Source organism: Parus major, chromosome Z (assembly GCF_001522545.3).
Source record: "Parus major isolate Abel chromosome Z, Parus_major1.1, whole genome shotgun sequence".
NCBI lineage: Eukaryota > Metazoa > Chordata > Aves > Passeriformes > Paridae > Parus > Parus major.
In genome coordinates this window covers 11230232-11250530 of record NC_031799.1, presented here as the reverse complement: position 1 = coordinate 11250530, position 20299 = coordinate 11230232, and the positions used below count along the sequence as shown (strand labels likewise).

At 33.4% G+C, this 20299-nt stretch overlaps 1 protein-coding gene across 10 annotated transcripts in view; it reads right to left on the bottom strand.

Annotated features, from left to right (window-relative positions):
* Positions 1–20299, bottom strand: part of NIPBL (NIPBL cohesin loading factor) — a 141220-nt gene that overhangs the window by 26396 nt on the left and 94525 nt on the right. For 9 of the 10 annotated variants that reach the window (XR_004500431.1, XM_015652701.2, XM_015652706.2 and 6 more), the window contains 14 exons: positions 17232–17414; positions 12707–12901; positions 12452–12523; positions 12266–12355; positions 11042–11145; positions 9730–9816; positions 7271–7502; positions 6438–6589; positions 5664–5744; positions 4498–4598; positions 3272–3410; positions 2969–3051; positions 1783–1915; positions 748–891 (listed from right to left, as the gene is read on the bottom strand). Coding sequence is in view for 9 of the 10 variants with exons in the window: in XM_015652701.2 (XP_015508187.1) it covers positions 748–891; positions 1783–1915; positions 2969–3051; positions 3272–3410; positions 4498–4598; positions 5664–5744; positions 6438–6589; positions 7271–7502; positions 9730–9816; positions 11042–11145; positions 12266–12355; positions 12452–12523; positions 12707–12901; positions 17232–17414 (1796 nt within the window). In the remaining variant the exon portion in view is untranslated. The remainder of the gene's footprint in view (positions 1–747; positions 892–1782; positions 1916–2968; positions 3052–3271; positions 3411–4497; positions 4599–5663; positions 5745–6437; positions 6590–7270; positions 7503–9729; positions 9817–11041; positions 11146–12265; positions 12356–12451; positions 12524–12706; positions 12902–17231; positions 17415–20299) is intronic. The other variant, XM_033520357.1, reaches the window with a different exon arrangement.

The window sequence follows — 20299 nt, the reverse complement described above, 5'->3', positions numbered from 1 at the left end:
TGTCTCCTTGTGCTGCTGGGGAAGGGGGTCGAGCTGGGAAGGAGGGAATAGGGTGGGAAAGGATTCTAAGGGTTTACTTTACTTCTCATTATCCAGCTCTGATTTTTGTTAGTAATAAATTCACTTCATATCTCTAAGTTGATCCTGTTTTGCCTGTGATGGTATTTGATGAATGATCTCTCCTGATCCTTACCTCAACCCAGGGACCCTTCCTTACATTTCCTCTCTTCTGTGCAGCTGCAGAGGGGAGTCAGAGCAGCTTGGTGAGGGCCTGGCATCTGGCCAACATCAACCCACTACAGACACATATGCATGTTCAATAAAAAACCCCAAAACCCCCCCCAAACCTCAAATTACACAACATAAAAACTAATCCTACAAGACTAATAGATTAATTCTCTAAAGCATGTATTTGAGTGCCAGTTTAGGTTCCACTTTACAATAGCAAATACAGGTTCACATGTATTTTTAAGATCTCTTAAGATAGGATCCAGCTGTTGCTCCATCATTTCTTCAGTATTCTCACAAGAAAACTGACTTACCACTGTAATTAATTAATTTATAGAATCACTACAGAAATGGTGCAAGGAAGATATGAGTTAACAAATATGATACTTAAAAATTGCATATATTTGATTCAGAAACTTAAACAGTGAATTAAGACAGATTCTCCATAAGGTGTAATTAAAAATTTTAACCATTTGAATGGATAGCTCTCCATTCAGCTGCCATGGATGTCTCACACACCTGTTTGAGGATTCTGGCTAAAGATCCTTGATCCATTTTGCTAGTGACTGCATCTTTCCTCAGTCTTGCCGCTACAGTTCCAAGATAGTCAAGTGAAGCAACTCTTAATGCCATTTCTGTAGATTTGTTACTGAACTGGTGAACCTAAGAAAAGTAGAATAGACATTTAAAAATAAATATTTATTTGTGCCACAGAGATTCTTCTCACAGAAGACTGCTTTACCTTATTAAAGTTTCCACCTAACTTCCATATTGCATAAAATTATGTAATTTGCTATTACATCACACATACATTACTTACTTTATGTTAATGCTTCTTTTTTATTTGGTCTCTCGTGCTCTACAAATACATCTGTCAGGTTTTTTAAATACATATTTTCATTAAACAAACTAGACAACTGGCACAGCAGATCTCCAGCAGCAGAGATTTTAAGCATCATAATGCTACCTCCTCATTATTCACACAAATATAAAGCTATGTTTTACCAAGGACCATGCAATATTTTTCAAGAAGCAGCTCAAATTACTGTGTTAATTACATTATAATACTAAAGAGCAACTCAAAAAACACACTAACAAAAACATTCTCATTCTGTAAAATACCATAAGCATTTGCTGTAGTTGTTAAAAACCAAACCACAGAGTTGTTTTCTGGTTCTGTGCTAAGGAATAGTCCAGAGAAGATTCTTAATATGCATAATTACAGCTATTAGGCTGACTTTACTCCATAAGAATACATGCACTTACTAGATGCTATGAAATGATGCTTTTTAATGTTGAAAATGTAATCAAATAGTGAAACTGGACTTCCACAAGAAACTATACATACCGTTTTCAACAAGTTTCATATGAATGATCCTCTAACCAAAATTTTATTATTTATGTATTTCATAGCAGTAATACATGCAAGGAAATCCTTACATGCTGCATGTATGTCAACAATCAGAAAGTATTCCTACAGTAGTTTCAGCAGAAATAAACAAGTCTTCATTTTAATAAGATGAATTCACACAGTTAAAAACAAGAATCCCTTACCAATAGCCTTCCTAGTAAGCTAAGTAGCAACTCTGCAGCTGGCCATTCTGGTTTATTGACTGTAGAAAGAAGATCTTGAATAAAGTTCTCAAACAATGGCCTGTAATCTTCTTCCCCTTGTTTACTGCCACACCTGTTAAGGAGAAAATGCTTTTTGTAAGCAAATTTAACAAACATACAAGGTTTTCTTCTGACACAAATAGAAGTAATCCTGTATTTAATCAGAAAAAGCAGTTTTATGTAATTCCAAGAAAACAAATCTGAAATACTAGCAGAAAATTTGTTTTATTTGTTTGCAAAGAAATAGCTTAAACAGTTCTCGCTCCAAGTTGCACTGGAAATAACGCAGCTAATTCATAGCAGCACAATTTTGTTGCTAAGATTTTTATGTTTACCTTTGCATTAAAGTCTGTATTAATTTGGATACACATAGTAGGTATAATTATAAAAAATAATTTAGAGTAGGATATTTAAGAGTTGATATGTTTATATTCTTTAAGCTCAGTTTTGTTTATCTGATAGTGATAACACATCTCAGTATTATGCTTCACAAAGATTACAATCAGAATGCCAAAAAACCACCAACCAACCAACCAACCAACCCCACAAAAAACCCGCTAAAAGTTAGCATACCTTACACTTTTTGACTTCTATATATCATCCCTAAGTTTAACATCAGAAGCATGCAATTGCTAGATGGCTTGTTAAATAGCTTTTCAGATTTAAGTGTAGAAATTAACACAATTAAAACCTAAAGACTTGTTCTTTGAGATCCTATGGTTAATTCAGGTACATGATTTATTCCTTTCTGATCAACTGACATTCCTAACTTTAGCTCAGTGAAAGTAGTTTTTAGGTTTTTTATATCTGATGACTGAATCAGTAAGGTTTCACCACTTAAATATTTGCTCAGTCTTCTCTTTCAGGCTTCAGATTAAATAAGAGACCCATAATAAAGGAATCCTACATGAACTCTGAGACAGATTCCTAAATACATGAAGAACACTGCAGAATTTCTTTTCTATAAATATTTTTGTCTAGGCAAGAAGCTCTCTTAGGTGTCAATAAAGCATATTGTTATAAATAACTTTATGAATAGGTATTTATTACTGTTTAGTGGTTGGTTATTAAAGTATTCATTTGGAGTTGGGTTTATCAATACACTAAAGAATGCAACAGTACTTACTTCTTAAGAAAAATAGAAAGGAAGTTTTGTGCCGTTCTCATGGCAGTTTCATATGAGTTAGTAATAAGCACATCTTGATCCACCTGAAAATAACAAGATACATTTGTCTATTATCTTAGTATAGATCTATGATTTCCAGATCAGAATTTCTTATGCACCAAAAAATTATGCACCAAAAAATTACAGCAGACATAAAATTACGATGCTTGATTACTAGGGCATTGTAATAATGCATTATACCTATGAAGACACATAAGTAATTCCTGCACACAGACATAAAAAAGGCTTTTAAAAATATCTTACTTTCTTGTTTGATTCCTCCTCTGAATTAGAATCCTTTTCTGCTGATGGTAAGTGCACCACACACTGAATAAGTTGCAGAACTAGTGCTGTTACCATCTGAATGTACATAGGCTCTCCATCAGTGTCACTGCTGTTTAACCTATTAATAAGAAAAGATAATATTAACATTAAAAGTAAGCAAAGAGGACAAAACACACACAAAAAAATAGTTTTTAAGTCGTATCTTTCAAAAATTATTACCACAGCTAGAAATCCACATTCTAGACATTTATCTACTAATTTGCTCCTTTTTATGCAGTGTAACATTTGACCTAACAAAACCAATATGTATTGCTCTTGCATGGAAGAGGTGAATGAAAACAGCACACAGTTCACTGGCTGAAACAGTTACAGGAATATTTAATAAAACAAACACCTACTTGCTAGAATACATAATAAGCTTGTTATGTATAATACCATGTTCTTTCCTATACAACAGAACAAAACACACAAAACTGTTGCTGTAATAATTTTTCTGTAGTATTTAATGTATGTGAAATGTGTAGGACTTTTTAAAAACAGAAAAAAGTGACCATAACCTAGCCTGACTTTTACAAGGGCTACACCTACAATAATCTGCAGCAGCATAGCAGACTACAAACTTCAGCAGGCAACTGTCTGAAGTTGGTAAAAAAACTATGTTTCTCCCTAATGTAACCTCAGAAATAGTATGAGTTTACTGCCCATATACACACCAATACCATCTTATTGCTACACTTAACAACATCAAAAGGTGGTAAACTCCGACATATGAGATGATATGGATATGAAACTGACTCCCTTCCTGGAAAGAGTGCTTTGAGTGTATCCTCAAAGAAATTCAGCCAGAATGTTCCTACAGAGATTTAGCAATAAAGAAATTATGTAATTCCATACAAACTGAATTAAAGAATTGACCAACAATAAATAATCCTCAACTCACACTAGCATTGCACATGTTCAGATTCTTAGCAAGAAAAATAATGTTGCAATTATTTTTGTAAGTAGGCACTAAAGTGATAGTATAAAAACCAAGCAAGTATTACAAGACATTTGTCAAAGAGTTTGTTTTGAAATCTCAACCTGCAAAAAGTGCAACTTGTAGAGACACATTTTTAGTGTAATTATCAATGAAGTCTAAAATCCTACATCTAGAAAACTGTAAATGCTACAGTCTACAGCAGTTACTAATTTACATCAGAAGTTACCTGAAGTTTCTCAAGCTCCTCTTGCTAGTTGGTAGTCTCGCAAGAGAAGTGAAAATTTCTTCCAGTATTAGCTGTCTGTGTTTTTCATACCGGGAGAACACCTATTTAATAGTTACAGGATTATTAGACAATGATTTATTGTTATATAAAATACAGCTTTTAAAATATATTGTAAATAATTATATATGACAGCATGCACTTCATGTGACACTTCAATAAATTATAATTCACCTTATTGTTAATGCATTGCTTTCTCAATGCAAGCAATTCTTTAAAAAATACATAAAAACTTTTCCAGAGATTTAGAAAAGATCTTTATATAACATGAATATGCATTAGGTCTTGAAAATACCTTCTATTTAAAGTATTTTTGTCGATGGTATAACACATTATATAGGAAAGTCAAACAGTGTAATACTAAGTTTTTATTAGTTTTTATTTTATTTGTTAAGACTTAGTATTTACTTCTCTCAGTACAAAGGAAAACTCTGTCATAACACAATTTACGTGAACACATGTAAGTTGTAGAGTACATTTTAGAAAACAGTTTTGCTTCCTGTGCCAGGTTCTAAAGTTTGCCCGACAAGATATGTTCTTTCAATTTGCAGAGTCAGAACCATTGATTTTGCCTTCCCTTTGGTTTGGGAAGAATAGTGAAGTATATAATCCTTACAAAGACTAAAATCTCTCACTTGAACAAGGACATTTGTGTTCTACTATATTTTTCCTGAAATAGTATTTTACCTATCCTGTGATTTTTTCCAACAGTCACCTCTTGTGAGAAAAATAATTTATTCTATTATACAGAAATACCATACTAGTTCTATGACTTACTGTGCAAGTTCAAAAAAGAAATAGATATCTTAAAATAAAAAAAGAAGAGGTAAGAGGAAGAAGCTTGTGTTTATACTTTAACTGGCAATCAAAATTAAGAAGCTTCTTGCTTAAAGTAGGCAATTTCTTTCTACAGCATACTCTGCAAATAGGGGCAGCTCCGACAGATATAACAGTATTTCTATATTATGGTATCAAACTGCGAAAACATGCAAGAACAGCATTAATCCTACACTCCAAATCTCTACCAGAGAGAAAATACAGCCTATGTAAATGCCCTAAGAACACTCAGCAGTAAAGGCACAAGAACCCACAAATTAGAAAGCACTTACCGCAGTTACTAATTTGATGGCACATAACTGTAGCTCACTGACATTTTCTACAAAGAAAGGTGTTATTCCCATAGATGACACCTATCAAGGGATAGAAGTTATTTTAAGTACATAGGATTAACAAACTGGTATTTATGCAATGTCACAAGTCAGCAGGTAAGGCTTTCAACAATTACTTTGTATTATTTGCAAATGAAAATATTAAATTATGGCACAGGTCTTATGAGAGATGGCTGATGGGGTATGAGGCTGTTTAGGATGGAGAAGGGGAGGCTCCAGAGGGGGCCTTATAGTCCTCTACAGCTCCCTGAAAGGAGTGTGTAGCCAGGTGAGGTTGCTCTCTTCTCCCAGCTAACAAGTGACAAGACAAAGGAAATGAGCTGTAACTTGTGCCAGGGGTGGTTTAGATTGGATTGTAAGTGCCTATGGAAGCAGTCGAGCCAATATCCCTGTAGATATTTGAAAGATATGTAGATAGGACATTTAAGGACACAGTTTAGTGGTGCGCTTAGAAGTTTAGACTTGATGTTCTTAAAGATCTTCTCCAGTGTAAATGATTCTTCTACTCTATATTTGAATACAATCAGGTTAAACTTTTCTTAAGTGTAGAAGAGAAAATGCAAATGGCATACTACACAGTCACTTAACAGATGTTAAGAATTCAAAAGCTAGTACTGATTTCAAACTTCATGTCACTGAGACAACTATATTTCACTTTCACTCTAGGAAAAGCAAGGCTAACATTTTTGGACAGGAATTCTGAAAAAAACCTACCTGAAGAATAGTTGTGTCCGTAAGAAGCTGTATCTCAAGCAACTCTGACAAGCTGCTGACAATGTCACAAACTTTGTTATACAACATCACTATAACTCTTTGCTTGTGGGTGGAACACTTGGCACGTTTTGCTTTTGAACTTAAAACACCACCTAGAAAATAAAATACACATTCATTGATATTTTCAGTGTTTCAAATACTAGAAAGATGATCTTCCTCAAGAAGTGCCCCCAAATAATTACATCACTACAGATTTGCAAAAGCAATTTAGAAAAACTACTTAGTAGCATCAGCTGGAAAGCAGGAATTTTTTTAAATTATCTTTCATAATTACTCCAAATTTTTGACCCGAAATTTTAAAAGATTCTTAAAATTGGAGCCATGCACCTGTCACTCTGTACATGAAAATAAAAGGCTAGAAGTTAAATAGTCTTCCCTGAAACAAATCACTATATACACAGGGACTATGACTATGAAATTACTTATTTCAACATATAATAAACTATACATAAAAGTTGAACTTCAAACTTCTAAGTACTGTAATCCAAATACTCTGGTTACATTGACATTATTGCAGTAAACCAAGGCACTGTATGACTAAGTTCTTCAGATGACACATTTCACTGTTTTTTTTACGATGTTTCATCATCCTCAAACTAGCAGTGGTATTTATATATAACTGTACAGCTGTTCAGGATACTGTATGTGATAAGAAAGAACTACCAGTATAAAATTTGCATACAAAAATCGTATTCCACAAAGTCATTTATACCATCATATAGTAGATAAATTTTTATAGCTTTTAATATGGAAAGATTTCTTAGCATACTAACCACCATGAGGATCCACTCGATAGACAGGATCATACTGAGGATAGAGAGTGTTCTGCAAATGAAATTTTGTGTACTGGATAACTCTTTCTATTACATCCTCAATATATACAGCTTTAGGCATATTTGGTGATGTCATAATATTGATAGCAGTAAGACAAGCATCAGCAGATTTTGTCACTCTTTCCATAATGAGATCTCGCCATAATCTCTCCTCATCTTCAGTGTCATTATTCTGCAACACGCAAGAAAAACAAGAGAATATGAGCAAGAACTTAAATTTTTATTCTCACCAAGTAAAAGAAAATAATGCTACATTAATATGCTTATATACACTAACGTATAAAATATTGTATTTCCTTTACAATATCAAAATATTTTTTTCAAAAATCAAGTAATATTTGTTTTACTAGCAACAAGTTTGTAATGTGTGTCTAAGCTACTGGTCTTCAAAGCCCTGTAATCTCTATTCTTTAGTTAGAAAACAAAGGTTTCTGTGTCTCATGGGAAGCACTATAAGGGAAGACTGCTGTATGCTCTATTTAAGACTGATGTACATTCAGAAAAATCTAATTCCCTCATCTGGTGTTTCCTTCTTCAGTGCTGCTTTGATTCATATAATTTCTGCCACTAGAGGGAATTCTTGTACAAAAACACTTTGCAAGTCACATGAAATCTGTAAGTACACAACTTTTTCTGCTTCTTAAACCAACCCACTGATTATCAATCTCCTATCAAATATGTCCATTTAGATTACAATAGGCTACAATACAATAGTCTCTGTATTACTGTGTTTACATGAGGTACCAAAACAAACATATATGAGGTTAAATATGACCATCCAGGACTATTTAAATACTGTAATAACATTATTACAGCAAAGCTAGGTAGAATTTCTCATAGCTTCTTGGCTACAGACAGTGCCTCCAGAGAAAAAGAGTCTTTACTACCTATATGACACCACACTTCAACACTGCTGGATTTCCTTGTAAAGGTCAGAGGTAAATGAGACTGTAACATCTTTTTTGCCTTTGGGTTAAGAGAATTTGAACCAATAGAACACTGCATTATATATATGATATACATAATTATAGAATCAACAAAAATCTGCAAATCAAGAGGTCCCTGCAAGCTTCTCAGATACAATGGCTTTACAGAATTTGCTACATATACAAATGACACCTTAAGGAAAAAAAATGTTTTCCCTAATTTATTTTAGAAATGAAATGAATATTAATGCATCTTCTGCTTTTGCAAAATATACTGACATGGAGGTAAGATATCTTCACTGCACTGTAAAAGTAGCAAGCTTATGCCTTAGGAAAGACTTTGTCACAATGATTAGAACAATTTTTAATAGTTTAAAGGAACCCTAAAACTTGTTTGTTATTCTAAAAAACTTGTTTTGTATTTTTTTAATCCAAGTTTGTCTCTGAATTGCAAGCACTGGACAATTTCATTAAATATAACATAACTTAACATCATATCATATCATAATTATATGACAATAATAACTTCTGAATAATTTTGAGTTTTACTTCCAAAAACTAAAAGAAAAATATCACTTTAAAATCATTGGCATAAAGACTTCATGAGAATGAAGCAGACCAGTTAAACCCTTACTTCCCGTTTATGCACTTTTTGTATTGCCAAAGACATTCAGAACCATATTCTGAAACTATGAAACCCTTACAAACTATCTAGACCAAAGTATTTAGGTACAAATAGTGTGTCTCTGGTTTTTGTGTGCACGTTCAAACTCTTCCTTTCTGATATAAACCACTACTCTCGTACTTATACTGATGAGGTGCTTTTCTCTATAAAACTCAATTTTAATTTTGCTGCAATATAGTTTTGAATAGAAAGTGTATAAATATAAAATATATGAAATATGGAACATCAACATCATAAATTCTCTAAATCTTTGAGTAGTTTTAGGTATACCAGGAAAAAAACCCATCATAAAATATTAAACTTCCCATTAATTTTATTTACATGGACATTGAAACTTGGCAGTGTAAGAACACTTAAACCATAAACTTCCTCCTTAATGCTCAGGAGAAAGATAGACTCCATGTGAAAACTATAGTATTTCTGACATTTTGTAAGGGATGCTTTATGGACACATAGCAAAGAAACATGCAACAACAGTGTAAATTACACCAGAATTACCATGAATATTTCAGGATGAAACTATATCTCAGGATGAAACAAAAGAAAATACAGTTGCTCCCAACAGATCTGTTAGTTGTAACTACTAGAGTAAAATATGATTAGTACTGAAAAAATAAAATTAATTAATTTTTGCTTCAAGTATTAAAATTTGACTAACTCAATCAAACTTTTGTTATATTAGAAATCCCTTTCACACACACACAGTATTTGAACCTATCACTAAATAGGACTCAAGTGAAGAAAACTATTCTGCACAATGGTGTGAAATTAGGAAATTTCAAACTCACGTGGTTAAGTAAAGTAGAAAGCTTTGATCCATCTTGAATATTCTTCTCCAAAATATTCAGGACTTTTACTGTTTTATCTGTTGAGAGCTAAAACAAATAAAGAAACATGTCAAACAACTGCAGGAATATAAATAATTCCAAATTGCTGAAAAGAATATTGAGGAATGAAGGACAGAGCTTGTATAATCTGAATCACCTCAACTGTGAACAATCTGGCATGAGGAGAATGCAGATACTATAATGAAAACAGGTAAAATATATTCTAGGATTGCAATTAAACTGCATTTTCAACCAGCAAAATCCAAAGAAACAAATTTTTAAACTGCCTGTCATTAATGTTGTGCTGTTATATGCTTCTAGAAATAGAAATTTACCAAATCCATGTATGATCTACAAATTCTAACTGACAATACAGAGCTTTATTAGGAGAAAATCCATATTGCATGAACAAGTAGAAATAAATTGCCTGATACTTGAAAGATAATAAAAGGGAAATATTAGTATTCTTAATATTAGTGCTATCTTCAAAGAAGTCACATGTTGAAAAAGGTAAATTGAACTCACTCACAAATCTTGTGAGAAGTCTGATTAAATAATTTGTGGAATATGTTAAACTTGAGGAGAGTCAGCTTCTTTAATCTAGATACTAGTCACCATTGGAATCAACAAAACTGATTTTATATAGACATGCATGTATGTGTGTATGTATGTCTGTATGTATGTCTATGAATGTGTGAAAAATATTGAAGGGAGCATAAGAGTGAGAACAATCAGGACAGAGAAACGATCATGCCACTCACAAACTACAAAGGAAGGTAGGGGGATTGAAGGAAAATCCATAAGGAAAATCTAATGTTTGGAATAAAGAAGTTTGGAATACTCCAGAGTAATTATAATAGCATGTGGTTTCACAGAGACTCCACAAACTTAAGTGGTCAAGAGCAGGCAAGGAGTTTAACAAAGGACATAAGACGTAAGACTGCTCAAAGCCAAAAGCTCCAGGAAGACAAAAGGAGATCAAGAACAATGTTTCTAGAGGTGAGACATCAACAAGTTTGCATTTGTTACAAACAAAAGTTCCTCTAGCTGACTGGCGGAGAGTAGGACATCTTTCAACAAAAAAGTCTCAGCTTCAGAAAGAGTAACAGGATGTTGTAAGCTCCTAAGCACTTCATCTAAGTGAGCAGAATCTCAGCTGTTCTTCTGGTCTGTGCACCATTGAAAAGGGTGGAATGTAATTACGGAGGAAGTAAATTTTTGTATGTTAATCAATATTTTATGTTCCAGAAAAAGTTAGATTACGAAGAGGTACCTTGTCCATAATGCCCATTGCCTTGATTTTTGCAGATTCACTACCCAACTCACTAAGCTGATGTTTGCCCAGTAACAATTCCTGTGGGATCTCATCATCATCACCTTTAAAAAAAAAAAAAAAAGTAAAAAATTAACAATCATATTTCTAATAAGACTTTTAGGAAACCAGTATTTTTTATTACAATATGCAAAAGCTAACTGAAAAAAAAAAGAGCTAATTGCCCGAATAGTCAGTATCTAGTGGTTCTAAATAATTAGCATCTAATAAAGACTGATAATGACACCTTTTGGTTGTTGTTGAAACAATAAATACTTGTTGATTATGACTGCCTTTGAAATACCACTTAAGAGACTAACATGAGGCATGCCCTTCTGAAAGTCACAAAATTTTTAAAATTTTTAAAATAGCAAACCCCATTTGTTGCAGTACTTGTGCTATCACTTTTATTTCAGTAAAACAAATCTTAAATTATTGTAGCCCTAAAGTTCAAATTGGGGCAAGAGCAATAAACAAAAAACACATATGAAACTAAGCATCTTGAGATAATCTGAGCCTTAATTATACTTAACCTCAGACAAAAATCATGTTACCAGACACAGAAAGATCCAATGACTTCACTTTTATGTTCAAGGTTGCATGTACTATGGCTTTAAAAACTAAGAAAATAGAAACTTGTTTACTATGCCACTCCCCTTGTTTTAATCCTGTGACAAAGATGGTAGGAAAAAAATTAATGAATATTCCATTATCCATTTCAAAAGAAAGTCACCTTTGGCAACGTGAACTACTTCCTTCAACACTTAGCTAAGGACACTGTTCTTCCATTGAAATAGGTAACTGATTCAGTCTTAGCCATAAATACACTTGGGATCTGCTGCCTGAACAGAATAATCATATCTGCATGTAGCAGATGCATAATTATGTGCCTTGGACATTCCTAACAAGAGAACCACCTTGTTTACACATTTGACACCTTAATGACATCCCAAAGAAGTATCCTTTCCACTTAAGGGGACTACTCATTCTAATTTATGCCCCTTTTTGATTCTGCAGATGGAGGAAGAAAGATCTTCTTCAGGCAGTGGCAAGTGTAATTGGAAAGGTAAAGGCCACCATTCAAGGTGGAAGCCATATAAAATTAAATCACCATGAAGGAAGTTCAAAAATACCAATACAGGTTTTTCTCTGGGGCAAGCATTTTTAAAATTTCTTAGGTATTACCAAAAGCTGTAAAATCCATGTCTTCCAGATTTTCCAAAATATTCTCTATTGAAGCAGTAAACCTTTTGAAGGTTGAAGAATCCATCATTTCTGGTGAAAAAAAAAAAAGAAAAATTAATAAGCAATTATCTTTAATATATTATAAAGCAGAAAATACAAGCTTTAGAATAAATTTCCTAAAATTACCTTCAGGTGTTAATTTAGGTTCATAAGCTTTCCTCTTTTTCTGTTTTTCTTTCTTCTTCATTTTTCTAGCCACTAATTAAGAGAATAAGGAGTAAAACAAACACATCCTCAAAACATAAAAAAGTGATTATTTACATTTCTTACACTTTTACTCGATATTGCATGCAATGATGTCCATTTTAAAATGTTTACCATATCCATTAAAAAAGCACTAGTATTATGGAATAAGACTAAATCCTTATAATGATCAGTTACCCTCACTGAGGCTAGGAGGTGAAGAATAATCATCCATATCAGAGTCATCAGGACTGCGATTACGGTAACGGCCACTACCAGAAATCCTCCTTCCTTCATAATGACCACTTCTCCTATGGTCACCAGAACTTCTTCTGTCATGTTCTTCATACTCCCAAGCTTCATCTCTATCCTTTTTGTGTCTCTTACGAGAAGCTAGAAATAAATGCATTTTTAATTTTAAATATAAAACTTACACTTCTAATAGTTCAAAACTGAGTATTTTTAAACATTTAAAAGATGTGCAGATGTAGGGCTTAAGGACATGGTTTAGTAGTGCACTTTGCATTAGTTGTATGATTTGACTTGATGGTCATAAAGGTCCTAAATTATTCTATGATTTGCAGGTCCAACACTCTTGTGTAGCTGTTCTAAATCAAATGGACACTAAAGTTACCAGTGCAACTCTGTTATGGATTCTTTATTTTAATGTTTTCTTTTGAATTATGACAAACTGTGCTTGAAACTGGCAAAGATACCAGAAAACATTTAAAAATATGAATTTACAGGGCGTTTATCTTTTTAAAAGCAAAGTTAGCAAAGCTGTACAAATCAAAATCAATTTAATCCTTTTTGAAGAGCATATTGAGTTAACCTCCTTAGTTATCTAAATTATGACCATTACTGGGTGTCCATATTCCAATTCAGTAATTGCCTTGCCCATTTAACACACCAAGTTCCAATGAGACTTTGTAATCTATTTTCTAAAAGATACTGTTTTGTCAAAAGAACTAAAACTTTGCCTCGGTATATACTGCAGGAAATTTGTAAAAAAGAGAAAGCTGGAGTCACAATTCTGGGCCAAACAGCAAGCTTCTACCACAGATAATTATTCTAATTAATTTTCATTAGTTTTCATTTGGTTTCACCAAAAAACCCAGCAAAAGTGAATGCTGAAGAAGTTGGAGCAAATATTGCACACAGGTTTTGTGGAAATAAAATGGGGGAGCAGAATGACAGTTCTCTTGTTACTTTGAAAGAAAGCCTTGTATATTTTAGTTGATAGAATGCTCAGTTTTAACAGAAAAAGAAATGGATGAGGTGGTAGCTTCCTTCATGAAATCAGCCAACTTTCCATTTTTTAACATAACCAGCTAACTGAGCTCCTAAAGAGATGTCTAACACAGACTATACTGCAAAGATCAAAACACTTGCGAAACATCACATTTCTAGACTGTCAGTGTTTATTGCCAGATTATTGCTTCTGAACCTGCATATAACACTTCTGATATTGTGTGTCTCTACCAAAGTCTCCTTGGCATGACTGTATATAAGGTTGTTTCTGAGCAGAATGGCTCAAAGCACTTATACAGAACTGGAACTGAACTGAGAAGAAACATAAGAAATACTAGGTTATAGTCAATATATAGCCCAGGATCAGAATTAATAAAAATAACTCCTAAGGGAACACTTCTGTTTTGCAATGAATCCTAGAGGTATCAAATTCCAAAAATGTAGTAGAGGTGGTCCAAGTCTTTAACCTAATAACTCAGTTCAGGCTTCAAGCTGTATTACATCTGGATCAAACTTCTTTCTGGAAAAGTATAGTCATGGTCAGGATAGCAGAGGTACTAGCACTGCCTAAAATGGTTGAGAGAGTTATCTGTGACTGAAGAAATGGTGAGCCATCTGGGAGCACTCAGTGGGTAGGAAACTGGCTGGATCATCACAGTCACAGAGTTGTGGTCAGTGGCTTGATGGTCAAATGGAGATCAGTGACAAGTGGTGTCCCTCAGGGGTCAGTGCTGGGGCCAGACAATGACACTGAGATTGAGGGCACCCTCAGCAAATGGCAGATGACACAGAGCTGTGTGGTGCACTCGTGGGAATGGATGCTATCCAGAGGGGGAAAACTGTGACAGGGTCTAAAGGTTAACCTGTGTGATCTCTTTCACAAGGACATGGAGTCCTAGGACAAGAGAGCAGGTTTAGATAAGAGATCAGAAAGAAATTCTTTATGTGAGGGTGGTGAGGAGGTTGCCCTGAAGCTATGGATGCAACATGCCTGGAAATGTTCAAGGCCAGGCTGGACAGGGTCCTGGGCAAACTGGTCTAGGTGAGACATTCCCATCCATGGCAGGGAGGCTGGGGACTAGGTGACCTTTAAGGTTGCTTTCTAACCCTAACTCAAACTGTTCTATGATGGCTGGAGTAAATGCACTGGAAAAGAAATTAAGAGTTCTATTGGAAAAGTCTTTACACATATTAATTGATTCCTTTATCCCATGAGAGAGTGTTTTCTGAAGGCAGATGGCTCTTTCTGTAGTTTACAAATCATCTGTAACACTAAGCTCTGCTGGATGAATTCTGACCCCAGTTATATTTTCACAAGAAAAGTAACTTCCAATATTGCTTCCTGGCAGAATTCCAGATTGACCAGTTTATCAATGCTGCATGACAAAACAGAATGTGTTACAGTTCTGCATGACAAAACAGAATGTGTTACAGTTCTGCTAGCTCTACAAGACAAATAACGTGAACATTGGAGCAGCTATTCACAATCACTGCTCTACCATATTTATTTTGAAGTCAATAAAACTGACTAAAATTTAAGTATTAATAACATTTCAAGAGTTAGGATTGATTTTATACAGAAATAAATATTATTTGGAATATAAACACCCAATTTCCTTCTGAATTCTGCCAAACATTTATATAATATCATATTTAGTAATTACTGTAAGACAACTACTTCATCAATCTTTTTTATCTTTCATTTAATCTTTTAATATTGTTTAATGGCATGTCCCTTAATGAAATATTCAAAGAAACCTATTTTTCTATACTAATCACTATTTCATATTTCTTTAAATTCAGTTTTAGGAAAACAGAATAATTAAGAAACATGTATTTGTAACAGTAGAAATCTATTCAGTGTTCTTGCCACAAATCTTTCACTTTTGTTAGTTTTGTTTTGTTTTGATTCAGTTCTACACTATTCTTTAAGAAATACTATAATTTATTTTTAAACCACATGTATTCACTGAATTGATTAGAATGATGGACAGATTTCTTGCGTGGATTTTATGAAACTATAATTTCTCAAGGCATATCATTATTGTGAAAGTTTTCCTTAACTTGCTCAACTTTGTATTTAAGAATTTTGACAGCTAATATGGCTAATATATAGATTAAGGTATTTGAAATTCTTGACAATTCTCTCCATTCCCAACCAACTTAAATAACTTTGCTCAGTGAATTAATTTTTTTAATTCACTGTTCCAAATTGTTAACATCATATACAGGTGATATGATATGGTAAACAGAGAATATAGAATTCCTGAATGAAGCAAGTCATCATTAATCCCTTGCCATAATTTAGACTGATTACAATTTACCTCAAGACACCACATTCATGCACAGAGAAGCATTATTCAGTTATAATTAAAAGGGAAAACAAACAAAGAAGGACATTCTTTTCAGCTTCTTTGATAAAGGTCAAAGGTAACAGTGTTACAGTTTTCATGTGCAAAGACACATATTTCAACCATGATTGGATGAAAACTTGAAACATAGTAAGAAGCACAACAAACAATCTTTCTCTTTTAGACCTTAAGAAATACTAAACTCCAAAACACTGTATTTAATGAAAGTTCATTAAGATGTTTCTATAAACAAAGGTGCAAAACGGGAAAAAATCATTATAAGCAAGAGTCCTCAGGCTAACAGGCTTCTCCTGCAGCCCTGCATGACTACATGGCTCAGACTGAACTGATGCACTTTGTTCAGTTTATTTCCAGTGCTGGTTAACTGTACAACCATAGAAACTAACCAACCATACTTCTATCAACAGGTAGGAAATTCCTATGCCTTCCTAATTTAGAGGCAAATAAATATTTTTCCTTAGGAACTTTATTCAATTGCACAGCAAAATTCTAAATAGAAGCTTCCTCTCTTCCTTTGAAAACGGATTAATTTAATTCTTAATTCAAGAATAGTCAAAGCAGCAAATGGTATTTTGAGAATTCATCAAGAACAATTTCCATTTTTCAAGGAATATGATAAGAAATACTAGACAAAATATTTTAAGAAACTTTTGTGCAGTAAGATTTTCAATTTAGAGATCTTGCACTTATCAATAAAATTAAGAATAACTCAAGAATTTGTTTAATGAAATTTCTCTCTGCATACACTTGTATGTAAATTCTGTGCTTCTTTAGATATTTTCCTTAATCTGAATAGTTAGAAATGTTTTATGGTACAACTGAAAGTAAAAAAAAAAAAAACCAGCTAGGGAGCAGTTTCCAGAAAAGTAATCAGGAAAATAAATTTAACAACTACATTGCTTTTCATCTTGAATGACAAATCGCAATCAAGTAAGTTTTCTTTTAGAAGAGAACCAAGGGCTCCTGGCCAGGCAGTTGTCAGGACAGCAAATTAAGGGCTGTATGTTTTAGGGTAGCCAACTTAAAAAATGTGTATTTTTTTTGTAAAAACAAAATATTAGCTTTTTTTACCTTAAGGAACAACATTATGTACTACTTACATTCAAAAGCTTCTTCACTGTCATTATCTTCATCAGAACTGATTTCAGCATATTTTGGTTTCTCATTAACTGTGCTACGTTTGCGCTTGTTCATTTTCACACGTTCACAAAGTGGCATGGTGGATTCAATTTCTGCCAGAAGCTCAGGAGGCAACTCCTTTAACACTGACTGATCTATGCTACCTATTAGTGGAGAGTAAGAAGAGCAAATGTGAACCTGAAGATAAAAAAGAGGGCCAAAATCTACAATTCTTTCTCAGGAACCACTCACAGGATAACCACTAACAATCAGATAGATCACAGTTAGATAGACCTGCATGTATTTGACAGCTTTTTTCTTAAAGTTCGCACTACAATTAGATAAAATAACACAATAAATTACATACACGTTTCCTTCAATAAAATACTTTGTCAGTCATAAAAATGAATTACCTTTGAATAACCTTTTGAATTACCTTTGTAGAACAATATCCTTGCTCTGCTCCACAAAGTTTAGTCTTATTTCAGTTCATCCTCTGAATTTATCAGGTTTTCTAAGTCATAAGTAAATTATGGATTCTTAGTGCCTCATTAACATTTCTGTTTACTATCATTCATAGTAATTAGTGTACACAAAAGGGACAGTAATAATCCCTTTTCCAGTAAGGAGAGACAACCTGTAGCAAAACTAAGGGTCATATCCCTAAATACAGGCCAAATCATTGACAACTCAGCTTTTGTTTCAGATTTTTTCTTACCTCTTACTGGTAGTTTGGTGAGCCAACACAAATTGTTGCTTGATTTTTTTACAAAACGAAACTGAAACATTTTTATTTAATACAGACAAACAGCTATCTCAACCACAAATCAGATTTCTTTTCCACAGTGATAAATAGGTAAAAAATATCACACCATTCTCATAGTTTTGAAACCAAGATTATACCCACGTGCAGTCAGAATGACGGAGATTTGCAGGCAAAATTTTTCTAACTGAGAGAAGGAAACAAATCAATTCAAAAGTATTTCTTTGGGATTTATTTTATGTCTTATTCTTATTTATTGAAGAATCTATTATACAGATTTGCAGATTGTCAGACTAAACTAAACTTAATCTTTTTCCAGCAAGAGAAGAAACATTTTCATCATAAGTACCTCTCTCTCCTTCCCAATGCATACTATATTATTTAGAGAGGAAATCACCTCCAGATTGCTATACACACATATTCCTCCAAAAAATCTATCTCCTGGATGATAATACACTTTTTAATTGCATTCACTACACCACTGCGCTGACTTTCTAAAACTTATTTCCATTTTTGCGTTACTATCCTAACTTCTAATTCAAGAAAGTCCTTGGATTTTTTCTTTCTCTCTTTAAACACCTTTAATTGGAATTGGAAGAGTCCTACCATGTGATTCCAGCATCAAAATACATTCTGGAAGTCATCTCATTTAAGTGCATTTTAAAAAACAATTTAACAAATATTGGGGTTTCTGAAGTGAAAAATATAGAAATTAAAATGATAGTTAAAGTTGTCCCTGCTTCCTTCATATTGTGCTCACTGTTACCTATTTGTGTTAGGTTGCCATCCTTATACAATCACCATGTACCAAAGCTACCTAAATTATCAATATTGCTTTTGAAAATGCTGTAAAACATTTCATGGTGTGGTTGGCCATGTTCCTCAGTTAATGATTAATTTTGTGAGCTATGCACTTGACTTCAGACAGGGAGAAGTATCGCAGCATGGGCAGACCATTTCCCCTCTGTGTACCAACCACTCTGTCCCCATACTTTGTATACCTTTACAGTGCATACATCCAGCCCCAGAATGCAGAAAAAATTACACATACAAGTTTTAAGATAATTTGCACAGATGAAATTCATAGAGGGCTGTAAATCCAGGGTCTCTAATATGAATTTTCAATTTTATGCCCTTTGGTAATTTCATTAAAATCACGAGGACTACACACATAGCATTAAGTCTACAATAAATCTGGACAAACAAAAACATTGCAAAGGACAGCTACAAGTAAATGAACAAAAGTTACATTAAATCCTCAAATAACAAACAAAACTCACAGGCTATTCTATTGTCTCCTAGGAATATCTCTACTTGCTTTCTTTTCTTGCTGACTTTTCATTTTGTACTCACTCTTTAAATAGAAATCAAAAATCATAGCATTCATTAGACATAAGTGAAAAAAAAAGACTTTAAATAGTTATAAAACTTATTTTATTTCTGTCTCAAAAGTTCCAAGTTTCTATTTCTCCAGTGCTAAATTCAACTACTGCTTGATTTTTATTCTCTCCTGTTACAGATATTTCAGATTACTGTATAACCTTACCCATTGGTCTTTTATTAGGAAATAGGCAAAGCTTACTTTATTCAAGTAGGGAACAGCAGAAAAAGAACAAATAGAATTATTATAGAGCTCTCTTTAAGCTATCATTGAAATTCTTCTTTCTGTCACAATGCTCCCGAAAGTAAGTGTGCCACATGCCCAGTTTTCTTAGCTGCTGAGGATTGTAAATAAACAAATCTATGGTTTTACTTATGTAGTACAAAGGAGTTAAACATGACTGTACATGTATATACAATTCTAATATGCATGGAGAAGGACTTAACATCCTTTCTGAAAAAAACCAGGGATATTCTGTACTTTTAGTCAAGTCAAGAGCTTGTTAATATTTATTTTACTCTATTATTTATGCTTGAATCAGGGCAGCCCAAAAATCACTAGACATATCTTACTAAATTCCTTCTCTAATATCTCCTCTTTCATAAAGTAGACACTATTTTTTTTTTCTATTCAGAGTGGTAAAGAAATACAACAATCCAGTTCACCTAAGAATCCAGTCACATGGCAGTAAGAATTAGTTTATAAAACACATGCTAATGCCTTTTCAGTTTATGGGAAATGTTTCTAAAAGAATTAATAGAATATGTAACACAAACCTCTTTAAAATCTACAAATCCATGTACAATCACTTTCAATTTTCCAACTTTTTTTGCTAAGTTTGTTAAGACCTAGTACTTACTTCCGTGTCTTCACCTTATTCAGTTACATTTGGCTCTAGCATGCAT